We start from the raw sequence: 23,747 nt of genomic DNA, 5'->3' as shown, positions 1-23,747 counted from the left end.
CAGCGTAGGGGTGTGTAATACGGAATTCTACTGCAATATACGCACCTGGTGCTATGTCTTGCACCTTTACTTTAAGCTGTGGGCTAGATTTAACAATGCACAAACACTGGATGGAGGCCTGTATGCAGACACGCTGATCCAGTTTTGCACTAACAATGCGGGCTAGTGTAGACAAGCTGAACAAATACTGCTAGCAAGACATATTGCCACGTTTGTGGAATATACTTTGTGCTCACTTTTCCACCATCATTTGCTCAGCTCTAGCTATGAACCTGGCTGTGCATTCACACAGAAGACTAAAGCAGCCAAGGAGCAATCTTACTCACCTAGAGCAGTTGCCACTGGATGGCTGCTACATCCCCTCCTGTAAAGAGGGTAGATAAGAGCAAGGAGGGAGCACTGCAGTGACTCTGGACTCCCAGCCTAACTGCACTGCAGCCAGCATAGTGGGGGAATTGATTGTCTTTCTATTTCTTTCCCCTCACCCTTGCCCCTGGAGGAAGCAGGAACCAAACTGTGACTCTCCGAGCAACATATCGCTCCCATTTTCCCCTTAGTTAGGCAGGATCGAAGAGTTATGGTTGAGTCTGAAGGCTTGAAAGTCAGCAGTGTATGAAAGCACCTGTGTCAATTCACACACATGAATAACCCCACTGAAGTTCATCAGAATACTTGCTTGTTTACTCTTAGGCACTTCTTAAGTACCTTACTGAATCAGGGCTTGACAGTATATGCTACTAGCCTTCCCAGAAGTCTAGGATACCACAATGGGCATAAACACAAAAGAAGAGACCTACAAATCTTCTGTGGCAGATGGTAGTCTAATTATACATCTTGCATCAGTGACTCCATGAAGATAGCAGGTAATTTTCAGATCAAAGTGCTGAACGCCTGCCAAAAAGCCTCAGATTATCCACCAAATCAAATGCAGATGGAGTTTGTTTCAAGCCTGAAATAAAGGGAAACTGATCTCTTTGAGAAAGTCCAAATGTAATATATACTATTTTGTGCCTTCATCTTCTAATAGGATTAGCAACAAGCATGATATAATACTAGTATCTCCATTTTCATCTGCAAGCATCTATTTCCGAAGCAAAGGTCTTGGAGAACTTGGGTAAGCTTAAGAATGTTGGCTTTGACAAAAGGCTTGGATATTTGCAGATGTGGAATTAGATTTTTTTAAACGGCAATAATTGGGCATGTCATGTTCCTCAAGTTTTATGGTCTTAAATAAAATGGAGTTAATCTCATTTTTAACTGAGGTCATAAGAGCATCACTCTGAGCCAGGCAACATTTGAAAATGTGAGCCAGCCTACTGGATATGAAGCTATCTACTCGTGACAGAGATAATGAAAGATAGAAAATTTCTGCTGATCATGGATGTTTTCTGGTAAGGGAAGTGTGAGAGTCAAAATGTGTCCTCGCTCTGGCTACAGCATAGTCAAATGAAGGAATGGTATGCTTTGGTATAGTTAGGTTCATCTGTGATGTCCATTGCTCTGCCGTATGAGCATATGGTAGGAATGTCTACACAACAGCATTATTTTGGAATAACTGACGTTATTCTGAAATAACAAAGAGCATGTCTACACAACAAGCTGTTATTTTGAAATAGTGGCAAGCTGGAGGACTTCTTACTCCAACTCTTGTGACCCTCATTTTACGAGGAGTAAGGGAAGTCTAAGGAAGAGTGTTCTTCCTTCTGCTTCCTACTGTGTAAACAGAGCCAAAAGCTGACTTCAGCTACTTAGCTGACATATCTGAAGTTGCGTAGCTTAATTCAACTTTTGCCCTGCTGCGTAGACGTACCCAGTGACAGTTTTGGGGTTGTTTGGTTTTTTTTTTTTTGAGAATTCTCTTGCTCTTGAGGATACTGAGAATGCTTCATAATTGGGAAGGAGAAAGCCATCCTCTGAAATCCTCTAACATACTTGTCCTCTCTCCTTTCCCCCTTTCATGCCCCTAAAGGCCATGTCCCAGCTAAGAGGACATTCTCTCTCAGGTGCTCACTGATGCAAGTCCAGGTATTGACCAGAGAATGACACTCATAAAAGAGATAAAATGTTCTCTCCTACACAGGATATCGGGAATATGCTTTAGACACAAGTATATTCCATTCCTTATAAGTCAGCATGACATAACATCAATGAACTGGCACATCTGTTATCCTATTTACGTTAAGTGTGTTTCTGCTTAAAGAGTGGTTGTAAAATGATATAGAAGGATTCCATGTTGTATCTCTGCTATTTTCCTTTCCGGGTTTTTGTTTACAAGCAACAAAGGTTTTCTGGGTGTTTTTTTCCCCTTTTCTTTTAATGTGCCAACATCACAGACTCTATTTACGATCCTGAAAGCAATTTCGTTCTTTCCTTCTCATGTGTCATGGCCAGTTGCAAAAGCTCTGCAGGCAACACCTGTGCAACCTCACTGCCACCAGTGGGGCTCTATGCAGTGTTGTTGTAGCCATGTTGGTTTCAGAATATTAGAGAGACAAGGTGGGTGCGGTAATATCTTTTGTTGGATCATCTTCTGTTGGTGAAAGACAAGTTTTTGAGCCACACACAGGCTCTTTTTCAGGTCTGAGAAACTGACTCACTTTGAAGATTTTACCTCAACAAGGGGGTTACAAAGTCATGGGAAGGTAACATAATTTTGGTGCCGATTCACAAGAAGGAATGGAATCCAGTTCTCTCACTCATTAGTGTCGGTTCTGCTGGGCTGACAGGTGCAAAAAGTAGTAAAAGTTCACTTCCTGGAATCATAGACTGCTAGAACTGGAAGGGGCCTCAAGAGGTCAAGTCCAATCCCCTGCTCTCACAGCAGGAACAAGCACCATTTAGATCATCTCTGATAGATATCTATCTAGCCTGCTCTTAAATATCTCTAGTGATGGAGATTCCATGACCTCCCTAAGCAATTTATTCCAGTGCTTAACCACCCTGACAATTACGAAGTTTTTCCTAATGTCCAACCTAAACCTCCCTTGCTGCAATTTAAGCCTATTGCTTCTTGTGCTATCCTCAGACACTGAAAATAATTTTTCCCTCCTCCTTGTAACACCCTTTTAGGTACTTGAAATCTGCTATCGTGTCCCCCTCAGTCTTCTCTTTTCCAAACTAAACAAACCCAATTCTTTTAGTCTTCCCTCATAGGTTGTGTTTTCTAGACTTTTAAAATGTAACTAAAGTTTGACAAATCTGATGGAATCCATGTTGGGAGATGTATTAGGAGGGGCTCTTTTTACATAGATACTGTTCAGAGTAGAATCACACTTCAAACAAGAGCTTTCTCTCTGTCCCTCAAATTAACAATGCATTTCAAAATTAAATGCTTTGGCATGCTGTGCCATGCGTACCAGAGTGTATTACAAAATGTCATAAGAAGCATTTATGATGAGAAGAACAAGCCATCAGAACTCTGAAAACTCTGTAATTTTTCAGTATTTCATGTAACTAGCAGTTGAATGTAATAATTTCTTTACTACAATATATACTATCTAGGTGTTGTAACCAGTGACTAGTAATGCCCGAGGTGACCTATTTTCACATATTTACTTTTTTTTGTTACCAAGGAACATTTTCTGTCTTGCATAGGAAATATGAAGACTCATGCTTTTTTATTATCTCTTCTCCGAGAAAAGAAAAGAATTGAATTAGAATGACACTTAATGTATTTCGGTAGGCAGGCAGGCAATTCCAGTATTCCCAGAGTTTTTATATCTTCCTTCCCTTTCTTGGAAGTAATTAAAGTAAGTTGTAAACAAATCAGGTGTATTTATAACTATGGATAAATCATCTAAGATGGCCACATACTCCAGGAAAGTACTGGCAAGCATGCTTAAAGGATTATGTTATTTACCATGGATTTTGGGACATTTTAAGTGAGCAACCCCTTTAAGCAAGTGTGTATTTCATGCCACCTTATCTATTTTGAAGATCTGTTATTAAATTCAAACTATTTTGAATGTATTAGGGTCAGGTTGCCTTAACATCGTATTAGGTTTTATATGGCTTCCAGAAGAGAACACTGCACTAATGTATTTTTCCGTAGTGCTTTGTTTGTTTTTTGTGGTTTTATGATATATTTTGTGACCTCCTCTAGTGATAGGAGTAACGGATGAGGGAAGATTGACCTCCACCATGCTTTGAGGGTATATGTCCATGCACTCTTAGAGGGGGAGGTGGGACTCTGAACAAAAAATATGGAAACAGAAAATGATTAGGTAAGGGCAGGGTCATCTTATGAGTTCTCGGGCCCTATACAATACTGTTAAACTGGTGTCCCTATGCCCAACAGCAGGCCAGAGAGCGGGGGATGATGATTTTTTAGATAAGTGAATTTATTATCGTTAGCAACACACCAATTAAATATTTTAAAGACATTTTTAAAGTAAGGTCTTATAGACTGACAGAGTAAATTCAGAAACGCGCAGTACTGTATATACTGGGAAGCTTCAGGGGGTAGCCGAGTTAGTCTGTTAGGGTATGTCTACACTACCCCGCTAGTTCGAACTAGCGGGGTAATGTATGCATACCGCACTTGCTAATGAAGCCCGGGATTTGAATTTCCCGGGCTTCATTAGCATAAGCGGGGAGCCGCCATTTTTAAATCCCCGCTGCTTCGAACCCCGTGCAGCAGTGAAACGAGGTGTACCGGTAGTTCGGAATAGGCACCCTAGTCCGAACTACCTAGTTCGAGCCCCGTGTAGCCGCGCTGCACGGGGTTTGAAGCAGCGGGGATTTAAAAATGGCGGCTCCCCGCTTATGCTAATGAAGCCCGGGAAATTCAAATCCCGGGCTTCATTAGCAAGTGCGGTATGCATACATTACCCTCCTAGTTCGAACTAGGAGGGTAGTGTAGACATACCCTTACAGAAAAAAACAACAAATGGTCTGGTAGCACTTTATAGACTAACAAAACATGTAGATGGTATCATGAGCTTTTGTGGGCACAGCCCACTTGTTCAGATGACCAGAATTATGAGTTTAGAATGTGTACACCCAAAATAAATAGGAGAGAGGAAGGGGAGGGGAAAAAAGAGAGGAGGGTAGGAAACAGAGAGCAGAGGGAATCAGTAAGTATCTGAAGATTGGGTAGTTAAACCGAAGCAGATAAGAATCAATGTCAATAGATAGACTCCATGTCAGGAAGGATACTACACAAAGAACTGTTTGCACTGTCAATGGCTGGTTGGCAAATGGCTTCATTATCACTTGAACGGCTCACAGTTTCAGCTTTCTGCTAATAGCTTTGGCAGACTTTTTCACTTTGAAGTTAACTAGATCTTTCCAGAAGGAAGCAGAAGTCACGAAATAGGAGGGATAGGAGGAGATGAATGGGTGGACATTAAGACCCAATGGTGTCCCACATTTTCAGGTGCTCTTCACAACTGCGTATTGTACGTACGAGTAAGGACAGCACTGGGTGTTGGGTAAGGACGGCACTGGGTGTTGGGGACTGAAAGGGCAAAATAACTGTGTTCTTGGATTAGCACTTATTCCTTGTAAGCACATCACTAGTTCCCCGGACAGAAAATTGATACTGGCAAATTGCCAGCATAAAACATTTTTTTCACTTTAAACTACATTTTCAGTAATTTAACTCCTTGTCTTTAGTGAGATTTTCCCTGGTTTAAGTAAAAGAAGAATTAGGCATCATGAATTCCTCATTTTTAGAGGGATTTCTTTTCCTTCCATTTATTTGTTTTGTTTTTGCAGAATCCTATCTTTCATTTCTTTAAGCAATGCTTTATGCCTTTTGCTGTAGAAATAGACTCACAATGGAAGCCTGACAAACCTGTTCTCCAGTTTAAACCAGCCTTGTAGAAACTATATCTAAATGAACAAAAATAGCAAAGGAAATACGAATGATACCTCTCCATTTTATTACCTCTTAACTTCAAAGCTGGTTGAGGTAATTAAAATACTTCTAGAACATAGATTAGATCAGTAGTGAAACAAACACTGAAGTATGGATGTAGTCTTGTACTCCCCTCCTGCAAAATGTTTGCAGAATGGGTTTTGTCCCACCAGTTCTCCAGGACTTTCCTGTCACACTCTATGATTGGAGAAGATTAGAGTTTTCCATGCTCCACCATCATTATTTTATTACTCTTATGTCCCTAGATTCTTATCGCCTCTTGTAGCTGTAGCACTAGACCTTCCATCCATTCCATAAGACTACAAATGGTCCCTTTAACTGTTGAGTAAATTGCTTGGCATGAGGTGCTGGTGTAAGGCTTGCATCTTCCTGCAGGAAACTCAGCAGATTTCTGGGACACATCCAGCCTCTTAATGGCCTGTGAAATAGGAACTTTCAGATCTAAGACAGAGGATCTGTCCTAGAATTTGAGCAGCATTGCTGAAGTCAGTGAGGACAATGGAATTTCACACATGCATCACGTTAAGCTCATGCTTTGCTGGGTAAGACCTAAATTTGGATTGGATCTCCCATTCTTCCAGCTTGTATTACAATTATTTAATGGAGAAACAGTTGGATGCTGATTTCTTTTATTCCTTTGGGAGCCTGAGGTAGGAAGGGTACATTCATATTTTGCAAAAATATTTTCCAGTTTTTCCACCTCAAAACTAGGCCAACATTCCCGTAGTTTTTATCACAGACTTATCCCTTTTTCCGGCCCTCCCCCCCCCCCCCCCCATCACCACCTCAGTGTCCTTGTGCATGAGTCACATAATACATGAACCTAGCTGGAGCTGTCAGCACTCACTCAGATTCTCTGCAAGTCATGTGGTTATGGGATGCCATCTTTCATGTATGCATTCCTTTTTTCAGAGGCCTCTGCATCACTCATTTGTACTTTGTCATTCATTAAACAGCAAGCGACTGTGTTCTAGTCCACTACCATTACTTTGTATTTCACCTCCTCTAAAATGACACTCTAGAATAAAATAAACAGTGAAAAGAAAAAATTGGAAAGCTGTTTGTTTCTGAGAAATACCTTCCAGGAACTGCATTCATCCTAGTCTGCAAAAGGATATTTTTTCCTCTTTTTCTAAATTACCAAGGAATGTCCATAAATTGGAGCTTCTTTTGATACATCATAAAGAAATATTAATCACCTCTAATATTTTTAAATAGACATGGACTACATCTAAGTTATTATTTGAAATTCTTTTTGTGATCTATGAATTCTTAGCCACCAGCTTCTTACACTAACATATTATTAGGATTTAATTATAGAGTGTAAGTCTTCTTGTCATTATCCTTTGTTTTTCACTCCACCAGGGTTTTATTTGGACATAGCCCATATTGAACACAAGACTGTCAGCACCAACAAGTTCTGCCTTCTCCCACATGGAAAGAATCTATGACATAGGGGAAGCAGTGAGACATAAAGCACCAGGAGATGTGTCTGGAGGGAGCAATAACTATTCCTTACGAGCAGTTAAAAAAATCACTAGCTCAGGAAAGAGAAGCCATGATAGGAAACTTTTCCCTTTTTAAAAAACACTTAACTACTTGGGGGAGGGTCTCCAGTCCCAATCTCTGATGTCCCAGAAACTTCTCAGATTCTACAGCAAATTGTTCACAATCTTTTTCTTTCCCTTTAGCCCTTTCCTACAGAGTCATGGAAGGGCTCAAATAGCCCAAGTCCTCCTCTTCACTTCCTTCTTTTGGTTTCTTTTATACCCCCCTTAGCTGACGGTTAATTAATTGATTCATTAGCCTGATCAGCTAACTAGTTATATATTCCTAGTGGCCCGAGGCCAGCTGCAGCAGCTGGTGCCCTAGGCGGGGTGGCGCAGTTGCTGCCCCTGCCTGCACGGCTGTCAATGGCCATGACGTCATCACTGGGCACCCGGGGCAGCGGCGCCCTAAGCAACTGCCTAGCTCGCCTAGGCTCACAGGCCGCCCCTGCCTAGTAAAGAGAAGGAGCTGCTACAGAAGAAGTCCAGCAATGAGTCTTCTCCATACCTCCTCCCCGAAACATCACCCTAGATCAGCGGCTCCCAACCTTTTCCAAATGGGGACCCATTTTGACAATTCAGGAAGACTTGGTGACCCAAGGCAATTAAAAAATGAAGGGACGGGGGGGGGGGGGGCAGAGCCACCTGGAGAGACACTTGGCGACCCTTTTGAAATGTAATGGGGACCCATATTTGGGTCCTGACCCATAGGTTGGGAAACCCTACCCTAGATAGTGAAAGCTACATGCAGGGGCACTGAAGTATTGACTGTATCAGCCCGGAGGCTCTGGGGATTTGGAACAAAAGACTATAATCAAACTTTCAGGGCCATGACACCCAGGTAACCCCAACTCACTGCAGATTCCCCTACCCCTGGGACATGGATGCTGACTCAGCCAGGGATCACACTGGATGAAAGGAGAACCTGGGGCACTAGACCTACTGCCCAAACTGGCAGCCCAGCTACAGGAATGTTCAGCTAGAGCAGCCTGGAGGGGACTAAGGTGTGGACAACTGTCACTAGGCATGTATCTGAGAGGAAGAGTCTTTTGGACACGAGGCTGAAAAAACTGCATACGGCTGCTATTGCTCTTTCAGGGTCACACTGTGAGCCTCGAGCTCATATTTGTTAGTCACATCGCATTACTTGTGAGAACAAATGTTCACTTGTGGGAGTAACTGTCGAGAAGTCCATACCAGTTATGGGAGAAAGGGCTGGATTATATATTTGTTCTGTTTGCTGCATCGTCAACAGACGTGTCCACCAAGTTGTCCTGCAGTGCCAAATTTTGTCCTCAGTTACATACATGAAGGCAGTAGATCTTCATAGGTATCACTGAAGGCAGAAATTGCCCTAGAGAGTCTAAATGATTGATGACGAGACCTGAAGAGGGAAAGAACCAGTCATGATTCTCGTAGAGCAGAGTGAGTGTGTAAAACTACCAAGCAGAAAATCATCTTTGTAATCTGAGTCCAGACACTTATGAGCCACTACCCTACAAAACCCCTTGGAATCCTGTGGTGCCATTTTTAGAATCGCTTCTGAGAACAGATCCACATTTTAACATTTGTAAAGTCCTTGGCCCAACGGCAGTAAATAAATGTGATTAACAACTAGTAACCATAGCTAATACTTCATGATGTGACATTCTCTTAGTAATGTGGGTCTCTTCCCTCCTGGGCCAAAGAATCCACATTGACTCCAAGGGGAGCAAAAGCTTTTTTCTTCTTGATGTGTACTTACAGAGCTATGGCAAAATGAGGCCATATTTTTGGCAATGGTGTTTGTTAATGTAGATTGTTGTGATATTCAAATACAGTGGAACCTCAAGAGTCACAAACACTTCAGGAATGGAGGTTTTTCATAACCCAAAATGTTCGTACCGCTGAACAAAATATTGTGGTTCTTTCAAAAGCTTACAACTGCTCATCGATTTAGTACAGCTTTGACATTTTACTATGCAGTAGAAAAATGCTGCTTTTAACCATCTTGAAACAAGCACAGAAACAGTTTCCTTATCTTGTCAATTTTTTAAAAACTTTCCTTTTTTAATAGTTTACATTTAACACAGTATTGTGCTGGATTTGGTTTTGTTGTTGTTATTGTTGTTGGTCTCTTCTGCTGCCTGATTGTGCGTTTCTGGTTCCAAATGAGGGGTCTGGTTGACTGATCAGTTCATACCTCTAGTGTGTATAACTCTGAAGTTCTGAGGTATTTAAAACTGTGTTAAATGTGAGTGCTTTCTTTAAACCAAGAAGTTGAGCGACCAGAGGAGACTTGCAATACCTTACCCTACTACAGGTGGGATCCCTCTGGTCCGGCACCCTCAGGACCTTAGTGGTCCCAAACCATGGAGTTTCCCAGACCAATGGAAGTCAAGGCTCCCCTCCTGGCCCTGCTCACCAACATCAGCCCTGCTGCCCTCAGATCGGTTGGGGGTAAGCTCCTCCCTGGGGCTGGGACTGTGCTCCTTACCACTGAGGGTGCCAGTCAGGGCAGCTCTTCTGGCTGGCGTCCCTGCTGCCTCCAGCCAGGCTGGGCCTCCACTTCCCAGTGTGCCAGCTTGGCCAGGGATGCACTCCCAGGCTACACCAGCCCTGCTACCTTTGGCCCAGGCAGGGCTACGCTCCCTGCTGTGCCTGCCTAACCAGGGCTGCCCCCTTTGGCTGATGCTGCACTCCCCGGTGTCAGCCTGCTGCCTTCAGTCTGGCGTGGGCTCCCCGCTGCCAGCCCTGGCTGTGGCTGTGCTCTCCACCGTGCCAGCCCTGCTATCTCCATGGCTGTGCTCCCCATCGCCAGCCCAGCCCCTGAACCTGGCCAGCTGGGGCTCTCTGGTCCAGCAATGTCTGTGGTCCTGCTGGACCACAGATGTTGCCAAACCAGAGTGTCTCGGATTTTAGAGGTGTAATCTGTAGTCTTGATGCTACTGGAAAAATCTTAAGTGGGTTGCACGGACACCACCTAACTATAAAAGAAGGAAATGTAGTGCTCAGGGGAGAGAGGACAGGGGTGCTGGCTGAGCAGTCCAAAGGAATCCTAGGAGTGGATAATTTTGGGAAGAAGGTTTTTGAGCTTCTTATTTTTATCTTATCGTTTTCTTCAATAATAAAGGCATGTTGGAGCATAGTCAGTTGTTCTGTGGGAATGGCAGATATACAGTATTGCCTATAGATAGAAGCTGTGAAGGATTGGATGGGAATGTGCTCAGCGCAGACAGTATGTTCAGAATATTAAGCAGACAAATTCCGACAAGTCTCTAGTGAGCATGTCACAAGTGCTGACTTTTGTTTTTGCTGGTGGGTGCTCCTTCCTCTCCTCCCCCATGTGTAAGCAGTGGACAAGGCCTCAGGAAGAAGCTTAGTGGGGGTGTAGTTTTGGGAAGAAGAGGCTGGCAGGGGCAGGACCTTGGGGGAAGAGGCTGAGCAGGGAGTGGGCCTCAGGACAGAGTAGCAGGAGAGGCTTCAAGGGGCAGGGCCACAATCTGGGCACCGGTACCCATGATCTGAGTGGCAGGACCCACAAAAGTTTAAGCCAGCCTTGAGGATGCTGAGCATCCTCTATCTTTTTTTTTTGGGGGGGGGGGGGGGGAGGAGGGGATGCTTGGGCCTCAAAGCACCCATAGAATCAGCACCTATGAGTAATGTGCAAACTGAGATTATCCAGAGGCTTATCATTTGGCCAAATGTGGGTCAATTTTCCTGGAGCCAGCAAAAGGCGCATCTCTGACACCAGAGGGACATCTCTTCTCTCAAATCTGTGTTCCAATGCATGGTGCCACTACAGCTCCTTCACGAAACAGTTGTAAGAATGTTTAATATGGACAAAATCTTGTTTTCTCCCCCAGCCCCACCATATCATTCTTGGAAATAGCTGGACTGCTTTTGCTGAAACTTTCCACACAAAAAATCAACCTAAGGTAGACAATCCCAATGGGAGATTTCAGTCCAAATGGATTAGGATTGGCAAAGTTATAAACAATTGAAAACAGAGTCTTCTAAAATAAAACATCAGATGCCTTAACAATAGTTGTTGCTACCAGCTCTGCCTGTTATAGATTTGTCCTGATAGACATGTTAACCCCATTAGAGTCTCTCACAATAGGCTATAGCACTACATAGTTAAGTGTGGGATGCCCTCCTTAGCCTGTTTTGTTTTGTTTTTAAACAGACTTTCCTGATTTTTATTTCATGTTTTGAAAAACCTACTAAGTTCAATGATATTTCAACCTTGTTGTCAAAAATGTTCATTAAAAATAATGACTTTCTGGATAGGCAAGTTTGGAGCAAGTGTTTTGATATTAAGACATTTAATTTTTTTTGCACAAAACATTTATCAGCTAAAAAAGGTCTTTTATTCATACAATATAGAACTTTTCACAAAAATATGGTGATGCTGTTGAAATCCTACATTTTCTGCAACATTTTTTTATCAATTTTTTAAATTAAAATTACATTTGAAATTGTTGTAGAATACTCTTGTTTACTGAAAATGCTGGCTTTGGTGAGGGAAAATTATGTGACCCTTATAAACAATTTGATTCAAAACCACCAATAACAATGTCATGGAACCTTTCTGGGAAAATGAAAGAAGACTCCCTTTCACACCTTGCAAAGTAAAATGTAAAAATGTCTTTTTCTTTCTTTCAGCCATTTCTAGTTTATATAAATATTTTCTCTGTGTGCGCCCTATTTTCTTTGTGTAGGGACCCACTCTTGTGGGAGCTCACGCTTTCAACCCCTCTTGGAACAGCTGGGGATGTGAGTAAGGATGCTTATCACTTTGCAACAGCAGGTCATATGAATCATATTATAGTCATTTTTATTACCTTAATTCCCTCTATACCTGTATAAATTCAGTGTGTAGGACTATAATTCAGTCTAGGTGAATCAGGGCTAATAGCATAATAAAATGGCTAGTGTGTATATGTCGCATTGCTCTTTACTGGATGGAATCTGCACTGATCATCTTCATGTCATTGGCCATCTATTACTAATATATAAACATTGTGAAATGATGGGAGGAAGCCAAAGTATGGAGGTTTTGTTCCTATTGCTGCTGCCAAGTTTGTGTTAGTGGTGAGTAAAACTGTATAAAACACAAAGTTCTAGAAGGCCAGAGATTTGTAACAATTTCTGCACACATATTATCCAGTTATTGGCTGCTGTTTGTTTTAGCACAATCTTAATAAAAATAATTTTGAAGGGTGGGAATAAACATTCAATGGCCTATCTTAGGGTGGTGATAGAAATGTAGCCGTGTTAGTCTGGGGTAGTTGAAGCAAAACGCAGGACAATGTAGCACTTTAAAGACTAACAAGATGGTTTATTAGATGATGAGCTTTCGTGGGCCAGACCCACTTCCTCAGATCAAATAGTGGAAGAAAGTAGTCACAACCATATATACCAAAGGATACAATTAAAAAAATGAACAAATTAAACAATTTGATTCAAGGTTCTGCAATGTGATTTGTCCTTTTCATATTTGTTCATTTTTTTAATTGTATCCTTTGGTATATATGGTTGTGACTACTTTCTTCCACTATTTGATCTGAGGAAGTGGGTCTGGCCCACGAAAGCTCATCATCTAATAAACCATCTTGTTAGTCTTTAAAGTGCTACATTGTCCTGCATTTTGCTTTATCTTAGGGTGGTGCACTGTTGCCATGTCACAAAAGCTCATGCAACGCAGTGACAACTGATTTTTTTCATCATGGCTCTTCATGTCTTGGGAAGACTTCTTCAGGACAGATGGGTTTATATATATCAAACTTTTGGGGTTTTGAATGTGACTTCAAATACAATGCTTCATGTATTAATAATATAAAATGTGACATCTTATGTGAACGCCATACTTCTGGCTCCAGACTGCAAGCCTTATCCATCATCAATAGCATTTAATGGTCTCTTTGATGTCAGTCTGTTGTGAGTAAGTATTACTCAACATGAATAAGGACTGAAGAATATGGCTCTAAGACTGTAAGCTCTACTGATCTGTATCTCTCTTGTATCTTATAGAGTACTAAGCACTCAGTAACTTAGCATCATGTTCTGGACATTAATTATATCATTACATAAATGTATCAATCATCATCATCATGTCATTAATGGCATCATGCTGAAAACTAGTAAGTTAACAGAGGTAGGTCAGGTGTGTTCTTTTACTATCGTCAAACACAGTGGGTATCTTTTTTAAGGATATCTCTTCATTATTATAGCTTTATTTTGGCAAACCGCTCATTGACTTGAAGGAGAAGATCAGATTCCTAAAAAGTACTTTTCCTGACTTCTGCGGGGCTTGTTCAAATTTCTTTAAATATGATGCTTGCAATAATTCCTGAAGTACTAGAGTCCAAATTGTAGAAGTACTTAAGGAGGCAGTCAGTACTTTTGCATCTCTGAAGTGAGTATGAACTATTATTTATATATCACTATAAATGTTGAGTTTGCTTTAGACAACAAATGATTAGAAATAATACTTCGTCTTACCTCATGGTTTTCATCTGTAGATCTGAACTGCCTTACAAATGTGGGGAAGCATTATACAGGGAGACTAAGGCATGTATAAGTAGAGACTTGCTTGAAGGAACCTGACAACTCAGGATAAATCCCATTTTTCTTGACTAAAAGTCTTCAGGCCCTAGGCACTGGCAGGACCGTCCTTTGGGCAAGGTGAGCAAGGCAGTTGCCTTGGACCCTGCACATTCAGGGCCCCGCAGCCCCACACATTCGGGGCCTTGCACTGCCTAGCTCCTGGTCCCCCCCCCCCCCAGTCCGCTCACTCCCTGCCTCGACTGGGAGCTGCGTGGCCATGCTGCTCAGCCAACCACAGCATGCTGCCTTGGGCCCCATGAACTCTTTGGCCTAGGCCTGAGAACTGGATAACACTACCCTCAAAAACAGCATCTCTTCTCCAGAAGATCTTGTAGTCTAATACCAGTGAAAACAAAAGACAAGAGGACAGTTCACATCCAAGTACACTAGGAGAGAGCATTGAGGAAGACATCAACAAAGGAAGAGGGAGAGCGTTTTAAAGGGGAATTTGAAATGCTTGAAGGAGGACTACTTAAAAATAGAGATGAAGATAGTAAATTGTTCAAGCATAAGAAGCAGAATGAAGATATGATGTGAAGGATGAGAAAATGAGATGGAGTCAGTGAAAGGAGGTGTGGAGAAAACTTACCTATCTCTACCTCTCAATGAGACTCTTTGTTTTATGTGCCTTCCATGAGGTCATAGCTGATGAAGAAGACAGTCATGTTCCGTGGCATGGCCTTCGTATTCATATTAAACGAGAGCCAATACCTGAAAGAAGAAGAAAAGGAGAACTACACAAACAAATGATTGGCTCAGTTTAATCAGTCAGCTGACATAAACCAGCATCGCATAACTTTGAATCATTGGGAATCCTTCCATTGGTATTAATGTAAATGGGATCCAGCTCTTAATGAGGGTGTTTCCTTTGCTAAGCATGCAACCATATCTCTGACATTTTGTTTCTCTTGATAGTGCTCTAAGAAAGGTTTCTCAAACAAGTTCAAAGTCTGTGGGTGTGTGAGTACACCAAGCTGTTTTTATGGGTGGCTCAAAACTTTACATGTAACAGATCCAAGTTTTTAAGGTCGCAGGTTGGAATATGGGGAAGGATCATACCCTGAAATCATGATACCTTGTGTAAAACAGTGCTCTCTTTCTAAATGAGACTTGGTTTATTCCAGAGACCAAAGGCAGTTCCTCAATGAATCAATGACAGTTGATATCATCTGAGAATCTGACTCCTGCTGAATTGTTCTGATAATCCCGAGTTAGGGGAAATTGTGGTTTCTAATAAAGAGTAAGGAAGAGGCAGAGATGGAAATAAACCCACTGGAAAACAAATAGGAATGCCTAGTTTTTATATAGCCCTATTCACCAGTAGATCTCAAAGCACTCCATAAAGGAAGTCAGTATCCTTCTCCCCATTTTAGAGATGGAAAAACTGACACACTGAAGTAATATACAACATATAAATCACCACCTAGGTACATGAACTTTCCTTACATATAAGAAGAGCAGAGAAATTAATGGTATAGTTCTGCAGCTTTCATTCATAAATACTTCCATTATCTTCACTGGGGCTACTCATTTCAATTGGGTGGCTATTTTTACTATAATCCCACCCAAACAGTACATAGTATTCACAAATAACTGAGGAACTTTTCTAACACCTATTATAAAGATGAATCTATGGGTTAGTTAATTTGTGTTGATAAAAACTTTTTAAATACATAATGCTAAGTGGCAGGGGTGGCTGTGTACTAGCAATGAGAAGTGACAATTTTTAAAAAATCAACATTTAAATCAACAGGGTAAACCAGAAGCTAGTAGTAAGTAATAAGTGATCTTTCAATAAAAAATACAAAACTGAAGGCAGACCTCCTGAGGTCTGCTTATTGTTTTTGGCATTAAACATGAATGAATTATATTGATTTCTGAAATAATAATGCCTGGAAATGATTGTATGAAATGCCTGGTAGTGTCTATAAAGTCCATGGTTCACTGTAAATTAACAGTCCAATTTGCTTGTGCTTTATAACTCTATTTGTCATAGAGGAATTTCAGCCAAAGACATTTGAAGGGTGAAATATACATTAATGAAAAGGAATGTTCTGAGAAACTCTTTGCTCAATTGGGAAGTGACGAAGTCCGTCAGTGACAAAGCTTTGGGTAGTTTCTGTGACACAGAGGCCCATTTGTGGATCACTATTTTGTGTCAGCAACTATTCTCAGGCCTGACATAGTCTAAATTTCACACACTGGTGTCAAGATACTTATTTGAAATGTGACGTAATATATTTGAAATCTAATAAGTCACTAAATGCAATCATTAATAACCGTGCATGCTGTATGTACACAGTGTATATTAAGAATTATGGATATATACTGAAATTATGATTTAAGTGTGTTTAAATCAGGGAGAGATGATAAACAAGTCTGCCTGAGACAAAGAATGTCTGTTTACATATTAGGTAAACAAAGCTATTAAGTTAACAAGTAGGGGAGGACCCAGCATGATATCTACACTCAGCGGGGAGAAAACTTTGGTGTGGGTTTTACTTCTCAAAGAATTTACTGGTGTATAAAGACAGAATCTGAACCTCAAGTATAAGCAATTGCATCAACTGATGGTATACAATATTATTGCATTATAAAAGTTATTGAATGAATAATTTTATGAAGGTCTATGATACACTGGTGACTAATATTGTGAAATGTACATATAATTATGAAATAAATGAATTATGGATATTCAGATATTAGGTTTTACGCTTTGGGTCCAAACACAGGGAGAATGAGTTCTTTCCCTACAGAAGGAAACATCACTGCATTTTACCTGTCTTCTATGTAAACTAAGCCAGGTGGATTCAAAATGATGGAAACCCCATTTATATACATGGGGATGGAAAACCCACAGGAAGGGGGGGAACAGCATGTCACCCTGCCTCTTGAAACAAGATCTTTGACTTTTGGAGCTATAAGCGAAGACAGAAGCCATCTTTGACATGTATCACTAGCCAGACACAAGGGAACAGAGCTCATGGAGGCTGATAGGTTCTTCAACCAAGGGAGAGTGGGGGCTGAAGTTCCTGGACACCGAATATAGACGAGAAATATATATAACCAAAGACCTTTCATGTGAGACAATGAAAACCAGGCCTTTGTGCTTCTGTGGAGGGTCCTGACTTGAGAGAAAGTCTTCCATGGCTGGAAAGAGAACAGAGAGTTTGGTAAGAAATCTACCTTGAACTAAGACTCCATCTTATTAAGTCTTAGCCACTACCACGTTATTTTGTTTTGTTTTTATTGTCATCATTCCTTATACTTGAACTCACCTAATCCTGTGTACCTCTTAAGCAACGAGTTTTATTTTTTACTTTAAACCAACTTAGTGCTGTGTTTGAAGGGAAAGGTGTAGTTATCCCATGAAGTGAATAGCTGTATTGTGCTTTTAAAATAAGCAATGCACTTCATTGTTACTCTGAGGCTATGCCTACACTGCAGGCTTCTTGCACAAGAAGCTTTTTGTGGAAGAGATCTTCCGCAAAAACTTCTTGAGCAAGAGCGCATCCACACTGAAAAAACGTATCGGAAAAGCAATGGCTTTTGTGCAAGAGAGCGTCCAGACTGCATGGACGCTCTCTCGCAAGAAAGTTCTGATGGCCATTAACAGAATGGCCACCAGGGCACCTGTGCTTCTTTCGATAGGCTGTTTTTGCACAAAAAAACCCTGCTGCCCGTCCACACACACCTTTCTGAGCAATAACTGTTACGCAAAAGAGAGTTATTCCTTGTAGAAAGAGGAATACCTACACCACAAAACCCCCTCTGTCCTGTCAATTCACTGTAAAATTTCTTGCTCAAAAATGTGCTTGAGGTGTGGACGCTCTGCAAGTTTTTGCACAAAAATGACTGTTTTGTGCGAAAACTCTGCAGTGTAGACATAGCCTGAGTGCTCCATATGAGGAAATACAGTTTTGGGGAAATTCAGGCCTGGGAGTCTGTTGGGGTCACCTGGCTGGTTGTAACCAAGGTAAATGGAAGTCAAACTGTATACAGTTTGCTGGGGTCAGAACTGCTGAGGGCTGCATCAAGCCCATAACTTCTGTTTGAGCTATCACATACCTTTTTAAGATATCCAGTTTTGACAAAGAGACTTCAAGTGATGGAGTACCTATCACATTCCAAAGTAAGTTGTTCCAATGTTTAATTATTAGCACGGTATGGGAACTAGAATTTCCTTTCTGTGGAAAATTTCACATTTCCGGGGACAAATATTCTGAATCAGAACAAAGTCAGAAATGTAAAATTTTCTACGGGAATTAAATTTTTGAAATAATCTGAACTGGCTGAGCAGCCAGAAAAGCTGGTTCCCCATCTGCCAGCCAGTTGCCAGCCTGATGGACTGGTTTCCTGGCTGTCATGTCTGCCAGCTGACAAGCCATCCAGGGAGCTAGACAGCTAGAGACCCCCCTCCAGCTGGCAGTACAGTGATCTGGCGTCCTAGCCTCCCAGGTAGCTTGGAGAGCTGGTTGACCAGGAAGAAGTCAATCCTTTCCCCTCGGCTGCCTGTCATGGTGAAAGCAGGGGAAACTCAAGAAGCCAGCTGTCCAGGGAGCCTGGTTGCTGGGTAGCCCGGTGGACTTCTGGAGAGCTGGAGATCCGAGGAAGCCAAGCAGCCCTCCAGGTGGGCAGCTGGGGAAAGCTGGCAGGGAACCAGGCAACAGGATTTCTATCAAAAAGTTTGATAGAATTAACACATTCCTACAGGACTGTGCTCAAATCAACTCTTAACCTTTTCAGGCTAGATTCAGAAAGGAGACTTAAGTGCTTGTCTTCAATTCACAGCAGTGAACCCTATCCTGGGGTTAGGGATGACCTTTCTCAAGATAAAAAGAGAAGATGGTAGGTAACCACCTTGTAATTTTTAGTCCAATGGTTAGAGTACTCCCCCAAGCTGTGACGATCTAAGTTCAACTTCACCATCTTTTCATTATTGGTTGATTGTGTTCCATATCGGATTGTGTCAAGCTAACTCATTTATAGTTGCCTGGGTTACTGAAATGTTGACACAATATTAGCTTTCTTCCAATCCTCTGGATCTTCCCCATTGTTCTAATATTAGGTAAAAATCAACACAAATGGATCAGAGTTCTTTCCAGCCAATTCTTTTAATATTCTTTTTTGATGCACGTTTCGTATTTAAAAATGTTGAATGATTGCTGACATCTTCCTTAGCTACTGATGAAACAGAAACAATTTCATGTTGGTGACAAGGGTTGTTTTCTTCTTGGAGCTGCTCCAATAAACAATCTTTATTTTTAAATACAGAGGTCCCAGTTCTGCCCACAGATGAATAGGCCCAATTCACATTGATTTCAGTGCTTTGTTATTCCTTGAATAAATTCTAAGGAAACATATTAAATCTATTGTAGAAATCTACCATTACCACGATGAGAATTTTCAACACTGAGGCTATGTCTACACAGCAACATAATTATTTTAAAATAACTTAGTCCGCGCTACACAGCAGGCAGTTATTTCAAAATAATGTTGAAATACTGTCAAACTGGAAGACTTCTTACTCCAACTCCTGTAAACCTCATTGTATGAGGAGGAAGCGTGCTCTGTTTTGAAATAAGTGCTGTGTAGATACTCCTAATATCAAAATAAGGTATGCAATTGACGTAGCTCAGATTGCGTATCTTATTTCAAGTTAAGCCCTGCTGTGTATACGCATCCTTAGGTAGCTCCTGGAGCTCTTATTCCAATATTCATGCATTTCAGTGAAAACACTAATCCCTGAAATTGTTCTAATCTGTGCTTGGCAGAATAAGGCCCAGTGTGACTTCTGATGCATTGGAAGGTGATCTCACAGTTTGGAATTCACTATATTTTCTATTTTTGATGCAGACGGAATAAATTAAGCACTTGAATAAGAACTTCTTGTACTGACAAAGTAAGCTACCAATTTGCTACATTTCTTGTAAATTCAAACAGCAAACTAACGTAAAAGGTCATGTTAAATACACAATATAATACCACAAATGTTAAAGCATTGGTGCTGTGCATAAGTGAAGACCAAGAGCCCAGTGCAGCCAGCTCCTCTCTCAAATGTTAAGTTTACTTTCCCTGCACTTTTGGTGACAGGTTGAAGCTGATCAAAATGTTTTCTATTTTTGGTGTACTAAAATACGTAAGCTACCAGAGATGCAAAACAAAATGCTATTATGATTGTGTAGATTTATTTTTATTGGGCATATAATAGAAGGCTAAGAGTCACTTTTGAGGTTTATGTTAAATATTTATTTGTATTATATCATTTTCATCTAGCTGTGCACAGACCTGACATCTGTAAACATATGTTGTTCTTTTCCTCACTCTCCTCCCTCCCCCCCCCCTTTTTCCTTCCAATTAGTTTTACATCCACTTGTGAGGCCATAGACTGTGAAGTCGCTGGGGGCAGAGTCAATCTTTTTTAGGATTGGCACAGCATACGGTACAATGGCATCTGGGATTATGCTTTAGGGCTTCTGTGTATTCTCATAATACAAATGCATGGCTGAAGATAGAAAGTTGCATATAGAAAGTGCTATGGTGGCTCTCCTATGTTGCAAAGTTTGGACATACCACCCCAGGTTAAAGATTTGCCAAGCGGCTGGAAAATGTGCTGATGGCCAGGCCAGGCTGGGGACAGCCAACTACCACTTCAAAGCAGGGATGCGTGCCAAGAGACAAGTCCATTTAAATAAGGGCACCGAGAAGGGCTGCAGTCCAAATTCTGGGACCACGCAAAAGCCCTGGCAGATGAACTGCAAATTCTCCTGCCCAAGGCGGTTTTGCACGGGTTGGCGGTCAGAGCCGTTCGCGAATGTGTGTGCAGCACTTGGGAAACGCAGCGGTTGTATCTAATAAGCTCTAAGTCCTGTCATTACTCTCTCGCCCCTCTCCTCCTCCCCTGCACCACGCTCTGTGACCCAGTGCCAGCCCCTCCTGGCAAGAACTGCTCTGCGGCGCCCTGCCAGAGATCTCCGGGCTCCTGCTGCGTGTTCCCCGGCGGCGCCCGCTGCAGACGGCGGGACCAAAGCAGCGCCCAGCACAGCTACCTGTCGCTCCCCCGGCTGCCGCTTGGGCTTTGCATCTGGCGGGGAGGCGGGCGCCCATGTGACCAGCCCGGGAGGAGGCCAATGCAGCTGGCGCCTCCTCCCCTGCGGAGGGAGGCGAGCGTCCGCGCGGGGCTACCCCGAGGCGAGCAAAGGGCGCGGAGCTGCTGGGGGCGCCCGAAGGCGGCGGCGGCGGGGAGAGCCCGGCCTTGGCGGGGTTGGGACGCGGCGGGAGGAGGCGCAGGGCTGAGGGAGCCCCGGACGGCGGGAGGCGCCTTCCCCTGCCTGCCTGGCTCGGGCGGGGGAGCAACTCGGTGCAGAGGAAGGAAGCGGAGGGGGACCCCTCGCGGCTGCCTGGCTGGCTGCCCCGGGCCGGGAGGGGAGGGCGGCTCGCCAGAGGCGGGGGCAGGGGAGCTTTTCAACTTCCCCTCTGCCGTGAGCCCTCACCCGCCGCCAGCCGGCCGGCAGGCCCCTCCCTCCGGGCGATGCGGGGCCGGGCCGGGTGCGGTGCCACTTGCCCGCCGCGCCAGGGGCGCCCCGCAGAGCCGTGAGCCCGCCGCTCTCCCGCTGCAGAGGCTCCGCCTCGACTCTCGCCGCCGGCCATGGGGGGCAACCTGGGCTGCCACCGCTCCATCCCGCGGGACCCCTCGGACCTGTGCCACAGCCGCAAGTTCAGCGCGGCGTGCAACTTCAGCCACATCCTGGTCAACCAGGAGCGGCTGAACATCAACAGCGCCACGGAGGAGGAGCTCATGACCCTGCCCGGCATCACCCGGCCGGTGGCCCAGAGCATCGTGGAGTACCGCGAGTACATCGGGGGCTTCAAGAAAGTGGAGGACCTGGCGCTGGTGAGCGGGGTCGGGGCCGCCCGGCTGGAGCAGGTCAAGTTCGAGATCTGCGTGAGCAGCAAGGGCAGCTCGGCCCAGCACTCGCCCAGCTCCCTCCGGCGGGACCCCGGCGCGGAGCCCCCGCACCTGGCCGCCGCCAGGCTCAACATCAACACGGCCACGCCGGCCCAGCTCATGAGCATCCGCGGCGTGACGGAGACGATGGCCCAGCGCATCGTGGGCTACCGCCAGGAGCACGGGCCCTTCCGCAGCATCGAGGACCTGGTGAAACTGGACGGCATCAGCTCCTCCTTCCTGGACAAAATCCGGCACCAGGTGTTCACTGAGAGGTCGCGGCCCCCTTCCACCAACACCAACGGGGGGCTTAACTTCACCGTCAAGCCTCACCCCAGCCCCACCTCCCTGAGCCTGCAGAGCGAGGACTTGGATGTCCCACCCGGCGGCCCCACCCAGCTGATCTCCACTCGCCCCTCGGTGGAGATGTTTGGCGGGGTGAGAGACGGCAAGCCCGTGCTGAGGGTGGCCACTTGGAATCTGCAAAGCTGCTCCCTGGAAAAAGCCAACAACCCTGGCGTGCGAGAGGTGGTGTGCATGACGCTGCTGGAAAACAGGTAAGCTGCTCCCGTGCAGTCTTCTCCCTTGGCATTTGGGGTCTCCTGTTTCCAAAGCTCTGTGTATTTCGAGCCTCCGAACGGCCTCACGAGGCTTTTAAGCGTCATCCTCACTTTTCTTTGCTCGTCCTTAACTATCAGGCTGTGATGGCTGTACTCAGTGGTGCCACCATACTTCTGAACAGGCTTTGGACCAGGTGGGTTAAGTGCATAATTTAGGAATAGGTATTATGGAGAGGTCAAATGGGAATACTCTGTTTCCCCCGTCATGGCAACCCAAGCATCTAAATTTCTTCAGAAAGTTTTGTGTGAATGTATAACAGAATATATACTTGAACCGAACTAGCTACACCTGTCTTCCATTATATTCATTACCAAATGACTCAAGATCACGTTCAGAAATGTTTGGAATCTTTAGCCAGTGTAGAATGCACAGCAAGGCAAGCCATTATGGACACACGCTGTTCTGGGATCTGCAATAGTCATATACCTACAGGTGCAATTCAAGGTATAAATACTATTGGGCACTGTCATGGTAATGGTGGTTGCAGTCTGCTACATCTTTTTCTGTCTGGTGCTGAATACCTAGTGGCTGGTAGCAGGGCCTTCCCAGAGCAGAGTCAGGCCTCTGGAACTTGCTGTCTCAGGCAGACTGCCAAACTGTGGTTTTAGTGAGCTTAAGGGCACAGTTCAAGACTTGTTTGCCTGGTCAGAGATTGGACTGGCCTTTAGTAATGTCCTGAAATGGTTTTATTCTTTGTGAGTAAGAAGTTGTGCGTTATTTTGTAACTGATTATTTCATTAATGTAACACACAGATGCTTGAGTGATGGGGAGCTATATACATTTCCGTGATAAATAGTTGCTTTCTATGCTTTCTATTTTTAATTAAAGCAATTTTTCCATCATACAATTGCAAAAGAATTCTGAAAACACCTTTTCTCTCCCGCACTCTTTCCACTATTAAAACATCTGATTTGACTTTGTTGTCCAATGTTGTGAAACCAAACTTTGCTCCCTGGCAAGTTTTAACCTGAAACAAATTGGTACGGATGACTCACAAACCTCTGAAATGGGATATTTTGATGGGTGGAAGTGCTGGCAAGCCACTATCTGTTGCAATATTAATACTGCTGGGTTTTTTCTAAAACTTTACAGTCAAGTTAAATAATGAGTAATTGTTTATATGATTTCAGAGGTCAGGCTAGCTAGAAATACAGTATG

At 43.4% G+C, this 23,747-nt stretch overlaps 1 protein-coding gene across 1 annotated transcript in view; it reads left to right on the top strand.

Annotated features, from left to right (window-relative positions):
* Positions 1 to 21,116: 21,116 nt before the first annotated feature.
* Positions 21,117 to 23,747, top strand: part of EEPD1 (endonuclease/exonuclease/phosphatase family domain containing 1) — an 83,361-nt gene continuing 80,730 nt past the window's right edge. The window contains exon 1 of the mRNA XM_006124057.5: positions 21,117 to 22,524. Coding sequence (XP_006124119.3) covers positions 21,668 to 22,524 — 857 coding nt within the window. The 5' untranslated portion in view covers positions 21,117 to 21,667. The remainder of the gene's footprint in view (positions 22,525 to 23,747) is intronic.

Source organism: Pelodiscus sinensis, chromosome 2 (genome assembly GCF_052426305.1).
Source record: "Pelodiscus sinensis isolate ZL-2025 chromosome 2, ASM5242630v1, whole genome shotgun sequence".
Classification (NCBI taxonomy): domain Eukaryota; kingdom Metazoa; phylum Chordata; order Testudines; family Trionychidae; genus Pelodiscus; species Pelodiscus sinensis.
Note: the sequence above shows the minus strand (reverse complement) of the source record. Positions and strands in the feature narration are given on the sequence as shown.